This window comes from Scleropages formosus, chromosome 11 (genome assembly GCF_900964775.1).
Source record: "Scleropages formosus chromosome 11, fSclFor1.1, whole genome shotgun sequence".
In the NCBI taxonomy this organism is placed as follows: Eukaryota; Metazoa; Chordata; class Actinopteri; order Osteoglossiformes; family Osteoglossidae; genus Scleropages; species Scleropages formosus.
The window spans coordinates 12,217,317-12,236,140 of record NC_041816.1 but is presented as its reverse complement, the minus strand read 5'-3'; the positions used below and the strand labels follow the sequence as shown (position 1 = coordinate 12,236,140).

The 18,824-nt window shown below is 43.7% G+C and overlaps 1 protein-coding gene across 4 annotated transcripts in view; it reads left to right on the top strand.

Moving 5' to 3' along the window:
* Window positions 1-7,220, top strand: part of arnt2 (aryl-hydrocarbon receptor nuclear translocator 2) — a 38,110-nt gene extending 30,890 nt beyond the window's left edge. For 2 of the 4 annotated variants that reach the window (XM_018763758.2, XM_018763760.2), the window contains 6 exons: window positions 33-156; window positions 450-549; window positions 1,669-1,807; window positions 2,043-2,208; window positions 5,739-5,875; window positions 6,088-7,220. In XM_018763758.2, the coding sequence (XP_018619274.1) occupies window positions 33-156; window positions 450-549; window positions 1,669-1,807; window positions 2,043-2,208; window positions 5,739-5,875; window positions 6,088-6,186 (765 nt within the window). In that variant the 3' untranslated portion in view covers window positions 6,187-7,220. Of the gene's footprint in view, window positions 1-32; window positions 157-449; window positions 550-1,668; window positions 1,808-2,042; window positions 2,209-5,729; window positions 5,876-6,087 lie in introns of all 4 variants that reach the window. The other 2 variants (XM_018763757.2, XM_018763759.2) reach the window with 1 other exon arrangement.
* The last annotated feature ends 11,604 nt before the right edge of the window (window positions 7,221-18,824 follow it).

The window sequence follows — 18,824 nt, the reverse complement described above, 5'->3', positions numbered from 1 at the left end:
TTGGGGCTTCAGGTTGTCATGTCTGTCTCCAGGTTCCTGTGGCTACTGTCCCTGCTGGGGTCCATGAAGCGGGGAAAGCCATCGATAAAACTGAGGCCATGTTCTCCCAGGAAAGGGACCCTCGCTTTGCCGATATGTACACCAGTATTTCTGGCTGTATGTGTTGACATTTTTCACTTGACTCTCAGGGTTTTATACTTCATTTATCAGTGCTTCATAGTATATTAATTCACTAGTGCATGTCACATTTTTCAAGACAAAAATAAGTTTAGCTCTAGAATATGTTTATGTGTTTGAGGTTTTTTTGTATTTCTAGTGATATGTCTATCCATGCACTGTGTATGTTATCTTCCGGAGCTCCTTGCTGCCTTATATAGTTCTCTGAGATATTTCTTTGAATCCTTTCTTGTGTCGTCTTTATTCGCCTGAGAGCCTTTTTATTCTTGCAGCTGATAAGAAGATGATGGTGCCATCGTCCACTGCTGGGGGACAGCAGCTCTACCCTCAGGGGAGTCCCTTTCAACCTGGGCATGCTGGGAAGAGTTTCAGGTGTGGGAAACCCCTTGGGAAAACAGCCTTCTCTTGCTAAAGGCCATGAAGATAGACATCCTTCCTTTCGCAATGCAGTTATTAATATAGTGATGGTGTAACACTTTACACAGAGTTGGTAGCCTGTGGTTCACAGTAAAACTCTACTGTTAACCTTACAACTATAGTTCTGAGTAGTATTGAAGAGTACTCTTGAGTTCACCAATTATAATTCATTATGAATTTGCTAAAAAAAAATCACTTTTATGCCATGAGTATAGCTTCCCATTTTCATACCACTCATTTGTACAGCTCAATATTCTAAAACAATTGTAGAAGAGTACACTCACTCATAATACAATGGGATTCTGTACAATGAAAAATCACTAGAACAGCATAGAGAAAATACATATTAATGAAAAAGACTCAACAGACAGTACCACCGCACACCATTAAAGTCATCTAGCATCAGGCATTTGTTAGTAACACGGTGGAATGCCAGCATAACAGTGTAGTTTCTGTGTGCTTTGTAGAATAACAAACAGCGTGCTATGAACTTTATTTCTTTGTGTCATGCATTTGTGAGCTAGGTTATCAGAATATTTCCATCCAGCGTACCATCTACCTTGTCTCACACACTGTGCTTGCAGGGTAGAGTCTGGGCCACTGCCACCTTGCACTGGACAAGTGGTAATTGCTAATGAATAAAAGTATATTGTCAAATGACAAGCTAGAAATTATTATTTTTATTACAGATATGGCCCTTGTCATGCATGAAACACCTTTTATTTATTTTTGCACAGGAACCCATTTTTTTTTTTTATCTCAGAGAAATAATGTCAGGTTTATCCCACCTAATGGGGTGATTTTGTGGAACCAGTTAACTCTGTTAGGTGAAGGGTGGATGCACTTTTATAATTTATAGTTCCACCATCTTTCCAGAGGTTTGAACCTTTAGCTCTCTAACAGCATGCTGTTGTTACCTTGAGTGTGGTGCTTGACCTCAGTTGCTCCTGTGGAAGTTCAACTGCTTAAACCAATTTGACAATAGTATGTTTCCCAGTACATAGCCATGTGCAGAAAACAAAAGACGCTGGTGGAGGTTCATTGTGTCACGTAAGAAATTGGGGTTCATTTCAGTTCCTCTGTGATCCATGTTCCCGGAGTGAATGACATCCAGCCCTCTTCCTCTGCCGGTCAGAACTTGGCCCAGATCTCCCGGCAGCTCAACCCTAGTCAGGTGGCCTGGACAGGAAGCCGCCCCCCGTTTTCAGGACAGGTGAGGATCCAAGACTTTTTTTTTGTGCTGGTAATCATGCAAGCTCCAATTGGATGGATACATATTTTGTCTATCAAAATCTTGCTGCAGAGCTTCCAGTGGCATCCACAGATGGTGTCTTATAATTTAGTGACTCACTTCTGCGGATTCACTCTCGTATTTCTCTGTGCGCTTATCTACACTTAATGGGTTCTTCTGACATTGCTGCTTTTTTTTTTTTTTTTTCTTGTCTTAGCAAATTGCCTCTCAGTCTGGCAAGGCACAGTCATCGCCCTTTGGCATTGGGTCGGGTCATAGCTACCCAGCCGACCCATCTTCCTACAGCCCCCTCTCCAGTCCCTCCACATCATCTCCAAGTGGCAATGCCTACTCCAACCTGGCCAACCGCAGCACAGCTTTTGGTGAGGCACTCTGCATGTTGCTGCGAGGCAGGCCAGGTTCAGCAGCAAATCTGAAGCCACAATGGTTGAAATAAATTCAGTGCAGAGTAGCATCAAGCCAGCTTTACATTGAATTATGCTGTGTAGTTCCTTGGCACTTATCAGATGAACACCTGACCCCTGTCCAAACAGACAGCGATCGGTTCAGAATAATTTTACACATATCGCACAGTCCTATAAGACTGACATCTCGTTTAAAATATTTCATCAGTTGTTGCAGTTTAATTCAGAACTGTTTTATAATTTTTTTCATTAATAACATTTAGGACCAAGTTAATCGATATCACAGATATTGTTTTGTAATAGTTAGGTGCAAGGAAATAAAAGTTGCGTTGGGGTTTCTCATCATGTAGTGGTTTAGAGCTGCTGCCTTTGGATCTGAAAGTTTCTAGTTTGAATCTCACCTACTGTTGTAGTATGCTTGAGCAAGATACTCTAAATTGCTCCATTAAAAATTACCTAAGTGTACAAAGGGGTAAGTAATTGTCGGTAGCTTAACACTGTAAATCACTTTGGAGAAAAGCGTCAGCTGAATTAGTACATGTAAATGACATGATTTTCAGTTTTGTGGTAAAGGGAAAAAATGCAGAATGGCTTGTGTTGTTGCAGTGCAAAATACAGCTGCTTATAGAGATATTTTCGTGTAGAATTCAGAATGTTAGAAAACTCCCAGATACGTTTACATGTGAAAAGGTTTTTTGTAAGACTTTCTTAAGAATGAGGACTCTTCGTGTTCATCATTGAATTATAGTCACAGAATTACTGGAGGCATGTTCCCTCTAACTTTTCAGTACCTAATGTTGAATTTGTCCTGTTGATTCCATAAGTCTTTTATTTTCTGTAGCTGGCATTACAATTACGTCATCGTGCACAGAACACCAAACATTAACTTAAACAACTGCAAAGCCTAGGGAAATCGCACAGTAGATATGTCCAAATAATTTTTCTTGTGAAATGCTGTCATTAACTAAATGGAAATGTTTCCTTTCCCTCTTCTTATGCAGGCAGGCACTTGTGGTTTGGTGTCTGACTTGCACACATATGATGAGAGGAAAGGTTACAAATATATAATGATTGTGCCATTTATTCTTTCTTGATGACAAACCCAAGAATTAAATTGGAAGCTCTTTGATATTTACTGACTAATTAGTTCTTTTTAGACTTGTCAGGTCTGCTGTATGACCGTTGTCTGTCCTTTAGAAATGTGTTGGAAATCACTCCCCCAAGAAATCTCCCTGTCTCTTCTGATATTAAACGGACTTCAGCATTTAGTCTTTTTTTTTTTTAAAAAAAAAAAAGCTTATTAAACTGTTGCATAATTTTGAACGTCTAGCCTAGTTAGATGATGGTGCCCATTATTCTTCCGCATTCCCTTCAGGAGGTGGGTATTTCTGGTAGAGCCTGGGAGAGAGTATTAATGATAAGACTGACAGTTGTTTCTTGCTGATGGGCTCCATGCACACAAAAAACTGTGTATGTGTTTGTGTGTGTGTGTGTGTGTGTGTGTGTGTGTGTGTGTGTGTGAGAGAGAGCATGAGAGCAGGGCTCAGGCACTTGTAGAAATGAGAACAGTATCTCTGCAGATGTTCCTCATAAACAGAACATGCCTGTGGACCACAACTGCCTCTTGCAGGTACACATTTCAGTCACGCACCTGTCTGTTCACTGAAGCCTCGTGTTTTTGTTCTGTCAAGGCTCACTGTGGCCCAACGGATTGCGTGGAGTTCGGAAATGGAAGTGTTTAATGTACCTTCAGCTTCCATAAAGATCAGCCGTTTGGTTTAGATGTTTTTTGTTCTGTGAACAGGTGGTCTTGTCATTAATGATAATTACGCCCGGTACACACATTCAGACATAGCCAACATAGCAACACAGACATAGCTAAATTGTATATTTAGCTTGTTCCAGTCAGGTTAAATACTGTGTTCAAGGACAGCACAGGAAATCCACTTTGAAAGCTGTAAGTTTGGAGCCTTCGGGTTTCCTCTGCTACCCTTTCTGGGAGCGTGACTCTTCTTATTTTTTGAACCGGGGCAAATATGTTGTGTTTTTTTTTTTTTTAAATTCTGTAACTGTAGAGGCTGAATGAAGTTTGACATTTTTAAAATACTTTTTCATTCCTTTTTGTTTAATTTCCTGAGGGAGCTTATGTATTTTTTATATTTCACTCAAGCTTTCAGATATGTAGCATTTTTCTGCTGTGATTGAATTATAGGGACTTTCTCATCTCTTGACTCTATATGTTTCTATTCAGAATTACATTTACATTTCCATTTACATGGGGACAGGTAATGGTAGTGTAGTGGTTAGTGCTGATGCTTTGGACCCTAAGGTTGCAGGTTCAAATCCCACATCCAGCTGTCTTACCCATGAGCAAGATACTTACCTTAAGCTTGCCCAGCTGTATAAATGGGTAAATGATTATGGAGAAAAGCATCAGCTAAATGAATAAATGTTTACAGTAATTCAAATGTTATAATGTCAATCGATGTAATGTGGCCAGATAATTTAGTTAACAGCATGATCAGATCAAAGTATTTCAGAGTGGGGTTGGACCAGAAGGTCTCCGAATTGTCATTGGCACAAGCGTGGTCCTTTCCTAGGAGTGAAGGGCTATAGAGCATTGGTACGAGTTCCTTCACCACTTCTTGCAAAGGCAAGCAAATTACTGAAGGAACATTAATCATGTAAAAATGTGTGACAGACCACCCCTGCAATCCTACAGTCATACATCTTCGTGTCGGTGGAATTGCAATGCATCTGCACATTTTACCCCCTGTATTACAAGGTTCATTGCTTATAGTCTTATTTGAATTTTGACTTGATCATTGAGCTATGAACAGATGGGTTGTTTTTATTTCCCTGTTGTTCAGGCTAATTGGGGCTATGGAGTAATTGCAGCATTGATTGTAGGCGTGTCTGTCATTTTTCCTCAGCTGTCTGTTAACTCGGTGGGACTTCGCAGTTTGCAGGCAGTGTGGTATGGCAGGGAGGGTATAACTTTGGAATTACTTCTAGAATACGTCTCCTTTCCATCCCATACTGATCTGTCAGATAAGGGAACATGTTGACAATACTTAAAAAGAATGTAGTTGTAAATCCATTTAAATGGGATTCCACCACTGCTATAAAGTAGCTTGGATAACGGAGATTTGTGTTTTTGTGAAGTCCTAGTCAGTTTTGTGTGTGTGTGTCTAAAAACAAATTTTCCTTTTTAAATTAATGGTAATTATGGGTTACATTTTTAAAAGTCCTTACAGGATCTTCACTAACAAATTATTCTTGTAAATGGTGTTGTTTGTATTGTTTACACTGAGTATCATTTATTTCTGAGCTTTTCTGAAATGTATTCTTTCTTGTTAATATGTACAACTGCTGTGGAGAAGGACAGGGTGGATAGAAAGGCTCTCCTGCTGTGCAGCTCAGTTTTTCACTCCCTGTGCCTGGAGCCATGGTTTATCTGTCTTTGTTCCCCGTCACTGATGTTGCAGCCGAAGGCAGCCAGAGCGGAGGGCAGTTCCAGGGCCGGCCCTCGGAGGTGTGGTCGCAGTGGCAGAACCAGCACCACGGCCAGCAGGGGAGCGAGCAGCACGCGCACGCTCAGCCCAGCCAAACCGAGGTCTTTCAGGTGAACGCTCTTAGGGTTGTGAACAGCGCACTTTACCTTTGTGTGCAGTTGTACAGTTTGTTTATCAGCCGAACAGAAAGCAGGGTACGCAGTGCTGTGGAAGCTGAGTGAGGCCACGACTCTGAACCGAGTCTTATTGTGACAACTGCACACAGCAGTGAAGTCTGCGGTATTTCCTTGGGTTGACTGACATGTCCTTCCCTCAACTGCAGGATATGCTGCCAATGGCTGGGGATCCAACGCAGGGCACCGCCAATTATAACATTGAGGATTTTGCTGATTTAGGCATGTTTCCTCCTTTCTCCGAGTAATGGTTGGGTCCAAATGAAAAGAACTTGCTGGAAAGGAAACTTCTTTGTTCTTTTCACCCACGCAAACTCCACTGGACACCAAGTGGATTTCAGGAAGCCCTCGTCACACACACACGCACTCATGAACACCTGCGGCGCATGATGGAGCATGTCTCCATCTGGTTCTTTTAACCAGTTTGACACATCTCAAGAGTCACGTTGTTCCGGTCAAGTATTTGGAAGGGCAGTGTTGCCTCAATGTCACTGTACTCAAACTGATTTCTTGAATGTGGGACTTGCAGTCTGGGTTCATTTTCAAGCGGACTTCAGCTAGTGTTTTCTTCCTGCACTTTGTTTTTATTGCCAAACTGTGCGCGCTGATGTTATCTCTCTGCTGCTCACCATTGCTATATGATGCTTAACAGTATAAAATATTGTATTTGTAGCACAGTCCATAACCTGGTAAACTAATGTGGGCATGGGCAGATATAGTATGCTGCACAAAAGTTTACTTTTTATGTTTTATTTTTTAAAAGGAAGTTGCTGAACATTAAGGCAGAGCTTAAAGTGCACTTCATAAAGCTACTATCACTAGCCTCCAGCCTTCTTAAGCAGGGGAGAGCATCAGACAGTTAAAGCACAGCGGTATAGCAAATGCTGATGAGAGTTACATTTCAACTGTTCAAGGGAAAAGCAGTGATTTATAGTCGGGGCATTTCACATGAAAAGATTGTGTAATGTATAACAATGTGGACTTAGAAAGGGGTCACAAATCACTGTCTTTTTTGCTAAATGGATGTTTTTGTAAATAAAATGTGATTTTTGTTTTTTCTTATACATGCACATCTATACATATTTGTGTAGGTTTAATATTGTGTGCAATGTGAGTGCATATTTAACTACTTGTCCTTAGTTTGTCTGGTAATTGTAAATTGAGGTTAGACTTGTAAAAACTGTGTAAATGTGATCCATTATTTTTGTGTAACTTTATAAACAAATGTGCTTGTGACAATAAATTCCTACTGGTTACATGGCTTTCAGTCAGGCAAGTTAAACGGTGTACAGTCAGTTTTTTCTACACAAATACATTCTTGAACAGATGTGTATCTCCCTGTTTTGTGACTTTTGGTAGAGCTTTCACAGCAGCTGTGGTTTTTTTGTGTGCTCAGCGGCTGTGCCTTCAGTACGAGCTCCGTTGCAGGAGGAAGCGGCGGGTGGACACCGGTAGCCCTTCCCGGGGCACTCCCTGGCTCTTTCACAGGGTTACTGGCAGCATGAGGAGTCCTGCATCTGCTGACAGACCTCACCCAAGTCACAGGAGCCCCAAGGTGCTTTCCTTAAATCTGGAACACATAACACTGACCGTGTACTTAACCCTTGCTCTCTGCTGGTTCTAGGCGAGGGAACATTGCCCCATTTTGGCCAGTCTTTCCAACTGTTTATCACATAATTTACAACTGCTGAGATTCACTGATTCTGGTTATTTGGACCTTTTCGCACTATGTATTTTGTAATACAGCACAAATAGATAGGAATATGCTGTAATTTGCTAAATGGAAAAATGAGTACTGTCATGTAACAATTAAAATAATTACTGTTGAATTAATTATCTAGTATTTGAAATAGTTATCTTGCACCTGGCTGGCAGTTTGAAGAGTCTAATTGCTGAAGAACTAAGGAAAACACGTTTGGGAAAAATGCTTGCCTGAAGGTTTAAGCAGATGGAAAATGCTGGATATCTGAGAACCTCTAAGAAGCTGGTGAAAGTTTGAGAGTGCCATAATGAAAAATATTTTCTTTAAATGTAACTTGTATTTCTTAAAACTTGTTTTGAATATGGTAGTCTTGGGAGTAAATGCAGGAAACATTTGCTGTCAGACTCAGGTTTGCACTTAGAGCCTAATTCTGAACACAGAAAAAATAGTCAAGAGATGACAGATCGGTCCCTGTAATTCAATTACGGCAGAATAAAACCTACGTAAGTTAAATCTTGGCTGGAATATAAAAAATACACAAGTGCAGGAAAAATTTGGTCAAAAAACACAGCTCTGTATTCACATACACAGGGAATGGACAGTGTAGGACTTCAGCTCACTTTGAAGCCCACATATGCATGGTTTGAGTGTGCAGACAGGTTGTTACAGTGTCGTGCTGCTAATAACACAACGTGGAACAGTCTTGACACATTTCCTTTCGACGTGGGTGTCAAGCCAGGCGGTGCACGGGGTCTCCTTGGCAGCGTTAGCTTTTTCACCATCCAGCACTACGTTTGCACCCAAAGCCCTCCGGAGCCGCAGGGGTATGCCGGTGGCATCCTCAGCATACGGCAATGCAGGGGTCTGTTCACTACAAGCACTTGCTCAGAAACATCTTAAAAGGTGGTAGTCTTCAATGAGGTATGTGGGTAATAGGCGCTATCAAGTTGCTCATCTTCATCTTAGCTTGGCGTAGTGTCCATAGTGGGCAAAGCGCTTCCCTCTACACCAGGTACATCTCTGTTTTCGTCCCGCGTCAGAACCTCTGCCTTCCCATCTGCTCACACTCTCCAAAATAGTATCTGCTCTCGTAAACAACCGCAGGGGCTCTTTGAGCTTTCCTCGCTTGCTTTCTTCCTTGGCACAGTTATTCACAGCGCTGCGTGCCACCGGCTGAGCAGGGCTTCCATTTTATTCGTCCCTGCCAAAACCACACGTGACCTTTAGGCGTTCCACCACAATGATATGATTCTCGCACGTTCGCCCGCAAAACAAATTTGTCCTTGTGTTGCTCCATTTCGTGGAGAATTCGTTATCCTCTCCACGCCTAAGAATGCCAGATTGAGCTGCTCTCTGTGAGCCTCTCAGCACAGATGCTTTATATGCGGGGAACATGTGAGAGGATTATATTAGGTCTTTATATGCATTACATGTTTTTGGATGTATTTTCATTGTATCCCACAAAGATGTTACTGGGCTCAACTAGTCTGGGGGTAGTTTTGTGGAAGAAGGCTGAGTCTTTTTTCAGTCGTACCGCTGGACTGTCCGAGACGTCGGCTACAGACTCCTTTAACATCACCAAAAGCGTGAAGGTAAGAATATATTGTATTTATGCATATCATTTGCTGGTAATGAGGGGGGGTGCGGTGGCACAGCAGGCTTAGCCTGTGCCTGGTCTCTGGTGGGTCTGGGGTTCGAGTCCCGCTTGGGGTGCCTTGTGATGGACTGGCGTCCCATCCTGGGTGCGTCCCCTCCCCCTCCAGCTTTGCACCTTGTGTTGCCAGGTTAGGCCCCAGCTCGCCCTGACCCTGCTTGGGACAAGCGGTTTCAGCCAGTGTGTGTGTGATTTGCCGGTAATGAGTGTTTCACTTATAGTTGTACATATTATATGAAAGAGCATACTTGAGTGTAGTGTGGGGAAGATAATATTCCTTCTTTCCATCCTTCCCAAAGGCTAAATTCTGCTTAATTTGGATCCTTTGGACTCAGTTGTACATCCACTGCTTTTTGCAGAAGGTGGTTCCAGGTATGAGTGGAGAATTGGTCCTCGTGGAAAAATTAGATTGGGCTTGAGTCATACTTATTAGGTGAGATGTTACTGTGCCCAAAATTAGCAGAGCCAGGCAAGGCAAATAGGTGCAGATATTACAGTTTCATGGGATATAACCACTAAAGAATTTGCCTGCAGTTTATAACACATTTAATTAGTTATTTGTTAAAGACAAAGCAGGAGTTTACGTGTGTTGGGCGTACAAAAGCCTGTTGGGTGAGTATGCAACACATTCTTACGCTGCCCTTGTTTCTTGAAGGACGCCACACTGAGAGCAGGGAGAATGGGTTCCTCCTTCCTGACAAGACAGGTCTGCCCCATGTTGAGAAGAGAAAGCAGGGTTTTTCTCTAAGCGGGTGTTGAGATCCACCGAGAAAAGACTTAACCCCAATATGCGATGGTGCCGCACACACCGTGGGAGGAGAAGCGCTGAAAAGCGGAATTTCATTTGGGCAGGATCCCTGTGGGCATTTCACAAGGTGGTCACTTCTAAATTGCTGGAATTCCTCCCTGCATCCGAGAGCCGTATTAGTGTCATTAAATTTATTGGAGGTTTCAGATCTTTGTATTTGGTGTGTGTGTATGTGTGTTATCGATCATCGGCGCACCACGTTGCTCAGCGACGCGAAAACATGTAAATAACTCTTAAATGTCTTATTGTTTTGAGATTTCTGAGAAAGCGGGGCTATAAAGTACTTCCGATCCATCATCCTAGTAGACTTTTTTTTCATTTGCGAAACAAACAGGCTTCCGAAACAAGCGCCATCAAGGCAGCTGTGGAGTTATCCGGGAGACATTATTTGAAGACGGGCTTTGCGCGTAATTTACGACGTGAATGTGGATGTTGTCGATGCGCTGAGCTTATTGTTGTCTTGTTCCCAGAAGGAATGAGTCAGGTACTTCAGCCTGTTGAAGAAGTAGCCGGACCGGATCGCTCTAGCGTTGTGCTAATAATGTGTGATGCATAACACCGTTATTGCCGTCCACCGGCATTGTTAAACAAAGCCCCCGGGGATTCCTGCACTTGTAAATGTAAGCTCCTCGGCAACTTCCCTCCATTTACGCAAAGCCATTTTTATTGCATCTGTTGAGCGGCTTAGCGGTGGGCCTGCTCTGATGCAAGGAACGGCACTGACATCATTGAGCAGGTTCACGAGAGCGGCGATGACTGATCTGGAAACTGCTGCCGGATCTGAGACGGAGCTTCCTGCGATACAACCGAGGCGAGCGCGGGGATGTCGCAGCCACGCTGGGGCGTGATGCACGAGGATGGGAAATGGACACTGTTGACGAAAAGGTCGCTTCCGTATGGCCTCCTCCCTTCCGTTGGCTGGTCCGTCGAGTGATTCATGATGTGTGACACGTTCTGATTGTTCAAACAGCACAAGGTGGTGCGAAGCAAAGGAATGGTCCCCGTACTCTTCGGCTTGTTAACATCCCTCGCGGTTCAACCCACTCGTAACCGTCTCCGTAACGTGGTGGAAAAGTAAGCTGCCTACCGCGAAGCATCAAGGGTACATGCATAATTACGAAACCATCTGTGAAGGCAATTGAACGATTTACACCTAGAAGCATTGACTGACTTTGGAGGTATTTTGTGTGCTTATGAGCGGGAAAAATATGGATATAGCGGTGTAATTAAACAAGACCCCGAGAAGTAAGCGCGTGGGAGTCGGAATCGCCGGCTCCCTTGGGCAACGCTTTGAAAGTACAGGGACTCTTTGCAAAGTGCTGCATTTGCAGGTTGATGCATAATTGCGATCGATTCAGTTATGGAACGTGCAGCTGATCAGATGTGCCACGCTCAAGTGAGGCTCCACCACAAGACAGAGGACGTTTCTGTTTTTCCATGCGCTGGAACGCGTTACGATTGATCAAAAAAGGAAATCCCTCCTGGATTAACGTTATACCGCCTGCGGTACAAGTGGAATTTTATTGAGGTGCGTTTGAGGAACCTGCCATGTAATTTGTTACGTTACAAGTTGACGGCGCAGATGGAAAAAAGGAAGAAAACGTCCAGCATGTTGTAATATTATGATGGTTAATGTTGAGCTGAAATAATGTAAGAGCTCAGTTCAGCAGTTCCAGGTATTTCGAACAGTCCTTTAAACTATGAAGTAGATTGTTTTGCTGGGGAGATACGTTCAACGGGAGATATGAAGTAGCGTAACAACCGTGCGCGCGTTAATATTTTCTGCGGTGTGACTATTTCGCTCCTCCCACGTTCTTTGTGAGGATTTGACTCTGACCGATTTTCAGCCCGTCAAGGTTTCGATCGATAGCATCGTCTGCCGGGCCATTTGTATTATACAGGGTCTCCGTAGGGGCTACAGTGGCATTTTTATTATTGGTTTTTGGTGCAGATACACTGGCCCTTTTTACATCGATTTCTAAAATAATGTTCCTTTATATTGCTACTGTTCTTATTTACACGTCGCTGCTGCCTTGTGTGTGTAGAATTTGTCGGCTGTAAATACAGAGAGCAGCCTTGCAAGGACTTGATATTTGCCATCAACGCTTGTCAAGAATAATGTTATAAAGTCGCTCATTGCTTAGCAAAAGTGGGTCTGGGGTTCGTGTCCCGCTTGGGGTGCCTTGCGATGGACTGGCGTCCCATCCTGGGTGTGTCCCCTCCCCCTCCAGCCTTGCCCCCTGTGTTGCCGGGTTGGGCTCCGGCTCCCCGTGACCCCGTATGGGACAAGCCGTTTCCGAGAGAGTGCGTGTGTGTGTGCGTGTGTGTGTGTGTGAATAAAGCTGAAGCACGAAAAAAGGGAGGTGGCATTGCATAATCCATACATACAGTGTATCATGCATTATAACTGCAGTCCAGATCCAGTGGACAGTCTCTGTGCTTCTGTACTCTTTGGAGACCACCAAGTATGCCATCCTGAACCGTTACCTGCTTCCAAATGGCAGCGAGTTATCACCAAGCGGTGCATCGATTTCAACGGAAGCAATAGGAGAAATGCAATTATTTTCGTTTTTAAGGGCCCGAGTTTGTATTTCACGTCTGTCGCATCCCGAATAGCCTGGAAAAGGGGGCGAGATATTATTCAGTGGACACGTTGTTCAAAAACACTGGCTTCCCTGTGCTGCACATAAAACACGCTGCCATGAAAGAAGATGAAAAGGTAATGAAATGCAAAATATTTTGTGTGTGGAGGGCCGGCCCGGGGGACCCTGCTATGTACGTGGGATTTCTTCTCTTGATCTCTCTGAAGAGATGATGCGAAAGGTTGAGATGAAAAATGAGGCTTGTACTCGAAACCCTTAATGTCCCTTCTTTCCACACAGTACAAAGACAGGCGATGTGGAAAAAACACACAATTAGTACGCCCTGTGATATTTTTGCCAAAGCACCCAAAACAAACGGGAAGCGCAAACCCTTGCCCTGGAACGGCAACTTTCTCATACACTCGTTATAATAATCCTGATTATGTTATGATGCTTGTTGTAATTATTTACCTGGGAGCCAGGGAGAGGTGTCGCAAAAGGGACAATTAAAAGGTGCGGTTATTCGACGTGATCAACTTCTCTTCCTCACTCATTCCACACAAGAGAACAAGACCAAGGACAGTACAAAATTAATCGACATGTAGTTCATGGGGGGGGGGGAATGGCACAGTGGGTTGGACCAGGTCCTGCTCTCTAGTGGGTCTCGGGTTCGAGTCCCGCCTGAGGTGCCTTGTGATGGACTGGCGTCCCGTCCTGTGTGTGTCCCCTCCAGCCTTGTGCCCTGTGTTGCTGGGTTAGGCTCTGGCTCGCCGTGACCCTGTATGGGACAAGCAGCTTCTGACTGTGTATGTGTAGTTCATAGATGACGGTACAACTTTTGACATGTTTTCATTAGGACCGATCATCCAGAATGTTTGCCGATGCTCATGTTCGCCGTGCCCTTAGTCTACTGGTCTGCTTCTGAGGATGGAGTTTTCAAAAGAGCAAACAACACCCACATGGGATGACTGGAGAGGCATGTGGGCGGCCTCTGAGAACCCCGTGGGGACGAGAGCAAGACCTAACAGGAGTCCTGCTTTTGAATCCCACCTCCGCAGAACGGCCTGACTAGGTGTGGGCTGCAGGTTTGCCAACTCCTCCATTTACGCAGACATACCGTACAACCAGCACAGCCGGCATGTCTCCATACGCATCCAGACATACCAAGAGTGTCCGTCTGGTTTTGGGACCGCTATCTGAACTCTGTCCACTCCTCACCATTGCACAACTGCAGGTCCAGGGCCTGCCTGTGAAACCCGGACGGGGCGCCGGCGTCTTGTCTTCGTTTTTTTTTTTTTTTCTGCGTTCCTCTGAGATGCCAGAGCAGAAAAACGCAATGTACTGGAACTGTTATAAAATAACGTGTCAGACGTATGGATGACATGCAAAACATGTTGCATAAAAATGATAAATGGGTTAGACTTGCAATCACTTTGAGAGCGAAGGAGCCCTCATGCAAAATGTGCTGCTGATGTACCAGCTCTGTTTTAATGCCTGTATTGGTCTCATCGGAAATTCACGCTTTACAATTGTATCTTCACATTACCTCCTGCAAAATGTTAAATTAAGCAGATGTTGTCCAGTCAGCTTCTAGCTGATTTCCTCCCACATAATATCCAATGGGAAGGGAACGTGTCTATCAGGCATACCTTCAAGCGTGTTTCTGCGATCCGTTTTCGCTGGTAATACATCAGACTGTGTGATAAACCTATCTGCCCTCCTTGCTGTAATAATCTCTCCCAAACTTGCCTCCATATGGTTATTACTGATAGGATGGAAATGTGCACCATGTATATCCTCCCTGGCCCCTCTGCCCTTATTTTCAAATTCTACCCAAAAAAATCCTGGACTCTCCAGTCCATCTATTACCTGATTTGCGGGAGAATTACACTAACATTTACTCGTTTAACACTTTTCTCCAAAGCAACTTACAGTGTTAAGTTACGTACAATTCCTTGCCCATTTATACAACTGGGTTAGTTTACTGGGGCAATTTAGGGTAAAATACCTTGTTCAGGGGAACTACAGCTGGAGGTGGGATTTAAACCTGCTACCTTTGGGTGTAAAAAGAGCAGCTCTAACCATCCCACCATCAGCTGTCCCGTACATAGCAGAAAGCATTTGTATGGCAAAGGGGGCTTCCTTTCATCCCATCCCACAAACACTGCAAATAATCATAACTGACACAAAGCTCTCGCCTGTTTAGGTCATATTACATATAAAGATGTAAAGATATAGGATGCAGTGCCGGATGGATAGGTGCGTGTCCCCCTCCCCTGCTGGGTGCTTGTTGGTTTTCCTGATTGGTTTGCATTGCAGGCATTCGGCCAGCATGATATTTTTTAACAACCTCTTCACGTGCGGTGGGAGAATAATTAGCGGGGCAGTTTGAACTAAGCTATGGAGTTATTCACCGAGAAAAGACACTCCTACGACAGAGATGGTAGAAGGAACTGCTCAGCTTTACAGTTTTTTAAACATAATATGCTGCTACCCTCCAGAAATATATAATTCCCTCCACATTCTTTACCATAATTACGCTCATGATAATGATAATGGGGAATAGAATACATGCTCGTGGAGCTTGCCACCTTCCAGATCCACAAAACCTACTTGAAACACAGTCCATCTTAGTTGCTCAGCTGCTGCTGTCTTTGAACTCCCTTCACTTGATATTGTCATATTTTGCTACCCCTTGGAGAGCTGTTCTTTACCAGCTTCTCTTCCACTCTCTTCTGCTATTCGCAATGATCCAAGTGCACACAGTAATCAATGCACTTGTCAGCTGTAATACATTCCTGCGCATTTGGAAGGAAATGTTTTTTTCAGGATATTTAAGTTATTCAAGCTTTTGTTGAGCGCTGCATGTAGGATTTTCCTGGTAATATTCTATTTCTTTTCTTTTTTTGTCTTTTACATTATTATGTTTGCGAGGTGCTGCTGTAGTGCAGTGGGTGGCATCGCTTCATCGCAGATTCTGGACTCTGGATTCGGATGCGGGTTGCAATCCAGCTCAGTGTGAGTGGAATTCACATTTCTCCCCATTTTTGCATGGGTTTCCACTGGGTGCTCTGGTTTCCTTCCACAGTCGATGGTGCAAGCTTGGTACAAATGGTGCGAACAAAAGTGTAAACGTGAGTGAACGTGTGTTTAATTGTGCTGTGACAGACTGGTGTCCCATTCAGGATGTACCCTGCCTCACGCTATATGCTTCCAGGATAGGCTCTAGGCCACTATAACCTTACATTAGCACAGCTGCCTATTAATAATGGATCGATGGCTGGGTTATGATTGTGTCTGTATATTTGACTTTGAGCTTGCCAATTTTAATAGCTTTTCCAATGTTTCCTCCAAGGTATGTGAATGTATGAATTTATTTATCATCTTTCTCTAGTTCTTCACCTTAAATTCCCTGTCTCTTATACTTGTCAGGAACAAGGAGTAGGCGAGGACCCGATCGCCGGTTCGTTTACGTTGGGAGGGTCGGCCAAGGGAGTAGGGAAGACTCGTAGTCGGGGGACAGGCAAAGGTCGTTCGAGGGGGCAGATGTTGTTCTTCGGGCGAGACAGGAATCGAGGTTGATCGGACGAGGCAGGAGATCAGGAACCGAGAAGACAGGGACCAGGGGATGAAGGGCAACGGGGGGGGACTGTAAGGACGAGGAGGTAAACAGGTTTCGCTGGTTGTCACAGGAGAAGTGATGGGATCAATGAGACTCCGCAACCCTGTGCGTCGGCGCAGCTTCCTTTATCCTTGATTGGTCCGATGCGCAGTAGGTGCGGTCATTTGGCTTGACGGCGTGAGCGTGACAATACTACGTCCCCCTAGCCACCACAGCTATACCGCATTGTACAGCCAGAGATTTGAATTAATGGGAAAGGCTTCTGTAATCACACTTGACTTGTGATTACAGAAGCCTTTCCCATCCTGGAACTGCAGCAAACCATAAAGTGTAGCACATTGTCACCTTGTCCTACACCTGACAAGGTGACAATGTGCTACACTTTAAGGTATCAGAATTCCATGAATTGTGAACAATCTTCCAGGTTGATTCTCTTTTCACAGCATTCATATGCTTTTTTTTTTTTTTTTTTTTTTTTGAGAGCACTGCAGAGTTTTGCTGTGACACCAGATTGGAATTGAACTGTTCTCAAATGTTATGTGAGACTGTGATAATAACCTTGGTGGCCAGCCTCCCCCGGGGGAACTCAGATAGGTGTTTGTGTCGGATGTGCTATTTCTTTCATTCTAATCAAGGGAATTGTCTCTAACACTCCCCTGACTGATACTCTTGTCATTCCTTTCCAGTTTCACAGTTAGTCAAACTTCTTTCTCCCCCTGCAATGTAAGGATTGCAGCAAGACTCGAGTATTTTTCCTTCTCTTTTCTTCCTCTGCTGACAAAATTTCTCAGCTATTTCTCCCTCTTCATTTTTTCTCGAAGCGATGCAAGTGTGATAAAAAATGGCAATAAAATTACAGCTGACACAGGAGCTATATTACTATTCAAAATGTGAAATTACCTTGAGAAGTAGGAATGGGTTCCTATGAGATGGTTTGGGTCTCGTCTGTGCTGATTGAGTCCTTGTTATTCATAAATTACAATACTAATATAAGTTTATATAGAAAGGACAATAAACAAAAACTCTCAATTAAAATTGCTCTCAATTGCACACTATTCATTTGTGATTAAGTGGGTCAATATTGGAATTTTGTTCTTGTGATGGATTTGTCAAGTCTGTGTAAATATTATCATGATTAAGAAACCTTTTTTCTGTGATTACAAAATGAAATTGACTTCAGTTCTGATGAACCTTTTCCCTCATTTGCAATCACAAGAAAGTGTAACAGTTAAGAAACCACACACACACACACACACACACACATCATCTGAAACCGCTTGTCCCATACGGGGTCGCGGGGAGCCGGGGCCTAACTCGGCAACACAGGGAGACGGTCTGGAGGGGGAGGGGACACACCCAGGACGGGACGCCAGTCCATTGCAAGGCAACCCAAGCAGGACTCGAACCCCAGACCCACTGGAGAGCAGGACCCGGGCCAACCCACTGTGCCACTGCACCCCCCGTGTTAAGAAACCATCCTCTGATTATACATGCATTGCATATGTTTTTTTTTTTCAGATCCACGCTGCTTGTTTTTATGTTCTTCTATTCATCAAGATGGAAAAGGCAAAGCTTGGAACCGTTTTTTGCCCCATGTTGGCATTTGGCTCTGAGAAAAGCTCTTAAAATGACATATGACAAGTGGAGTATCAAGCTACTCTCTGTGTGCTTTCGTTGTTCCCCTCAATAGGCAATATATTTTCAGGGGGCAGCTTCCCCATCTAAGCCTATTGCAATTATGGAAAGAGATCTCTTGAGTAATATTTACATGTCACACATTCTTTCAGTAACAGCCTTAAACGGCTAAATGCTGAAACTCGATCATAATGTTACGTAATAAATGAAAAAATAATTTAAAGGAATTCACGAAGGCGGACGCTTTGAAGGGCTGCCATTGAAACTGTGGTATTTCTGATCAAAACTTTAATTTCTATAAATAGCAGTGCTTGTGTGTGCTGGTGGTAAAATTCCCCCCTTTTTTCATTTACAGTGTTGTACATGTGTATATAGAGTTCCAGCGAAAAGTGTGCGTCCATCTGGGGAATATGGACAACGCTTGCATGGGACAAACCGGATGGAAGAGTGAAAGCAAAGCGACGCACAAGTGTCCTACGTCTCTGGAAGTGCTGAAGAAGAGCTGGAGAGACATTTTGGCTTCGTTCATGATCGAACTTGCTAACCGAATCCCTTGTGAACAAAATCAGTGCACTCACACTTTCCCCTGGCGCTGTAGGTATAGTCTTATAATATCTTCACTGTACTAAGGCAGTATTAACATCAGCACATGTTGCGTTATCAAGAACAAATCCTTTGCTCGTTGTCTCCCCCGAGACGTTTGATTATGGAAGAACCTGTGCTGTAGCAACAGCGATTGCCTCAACACAGGTACCGAGATCTGTTTCAACTCAGGACTTTAATTATATTTAATGAAAGGCATGGATTCTGTTACACGTCAGAAAATGCCAAAATTAAAAACCCACAACAAGCAGAGGCAGTGAACCTCCAGGACATGTCTTCT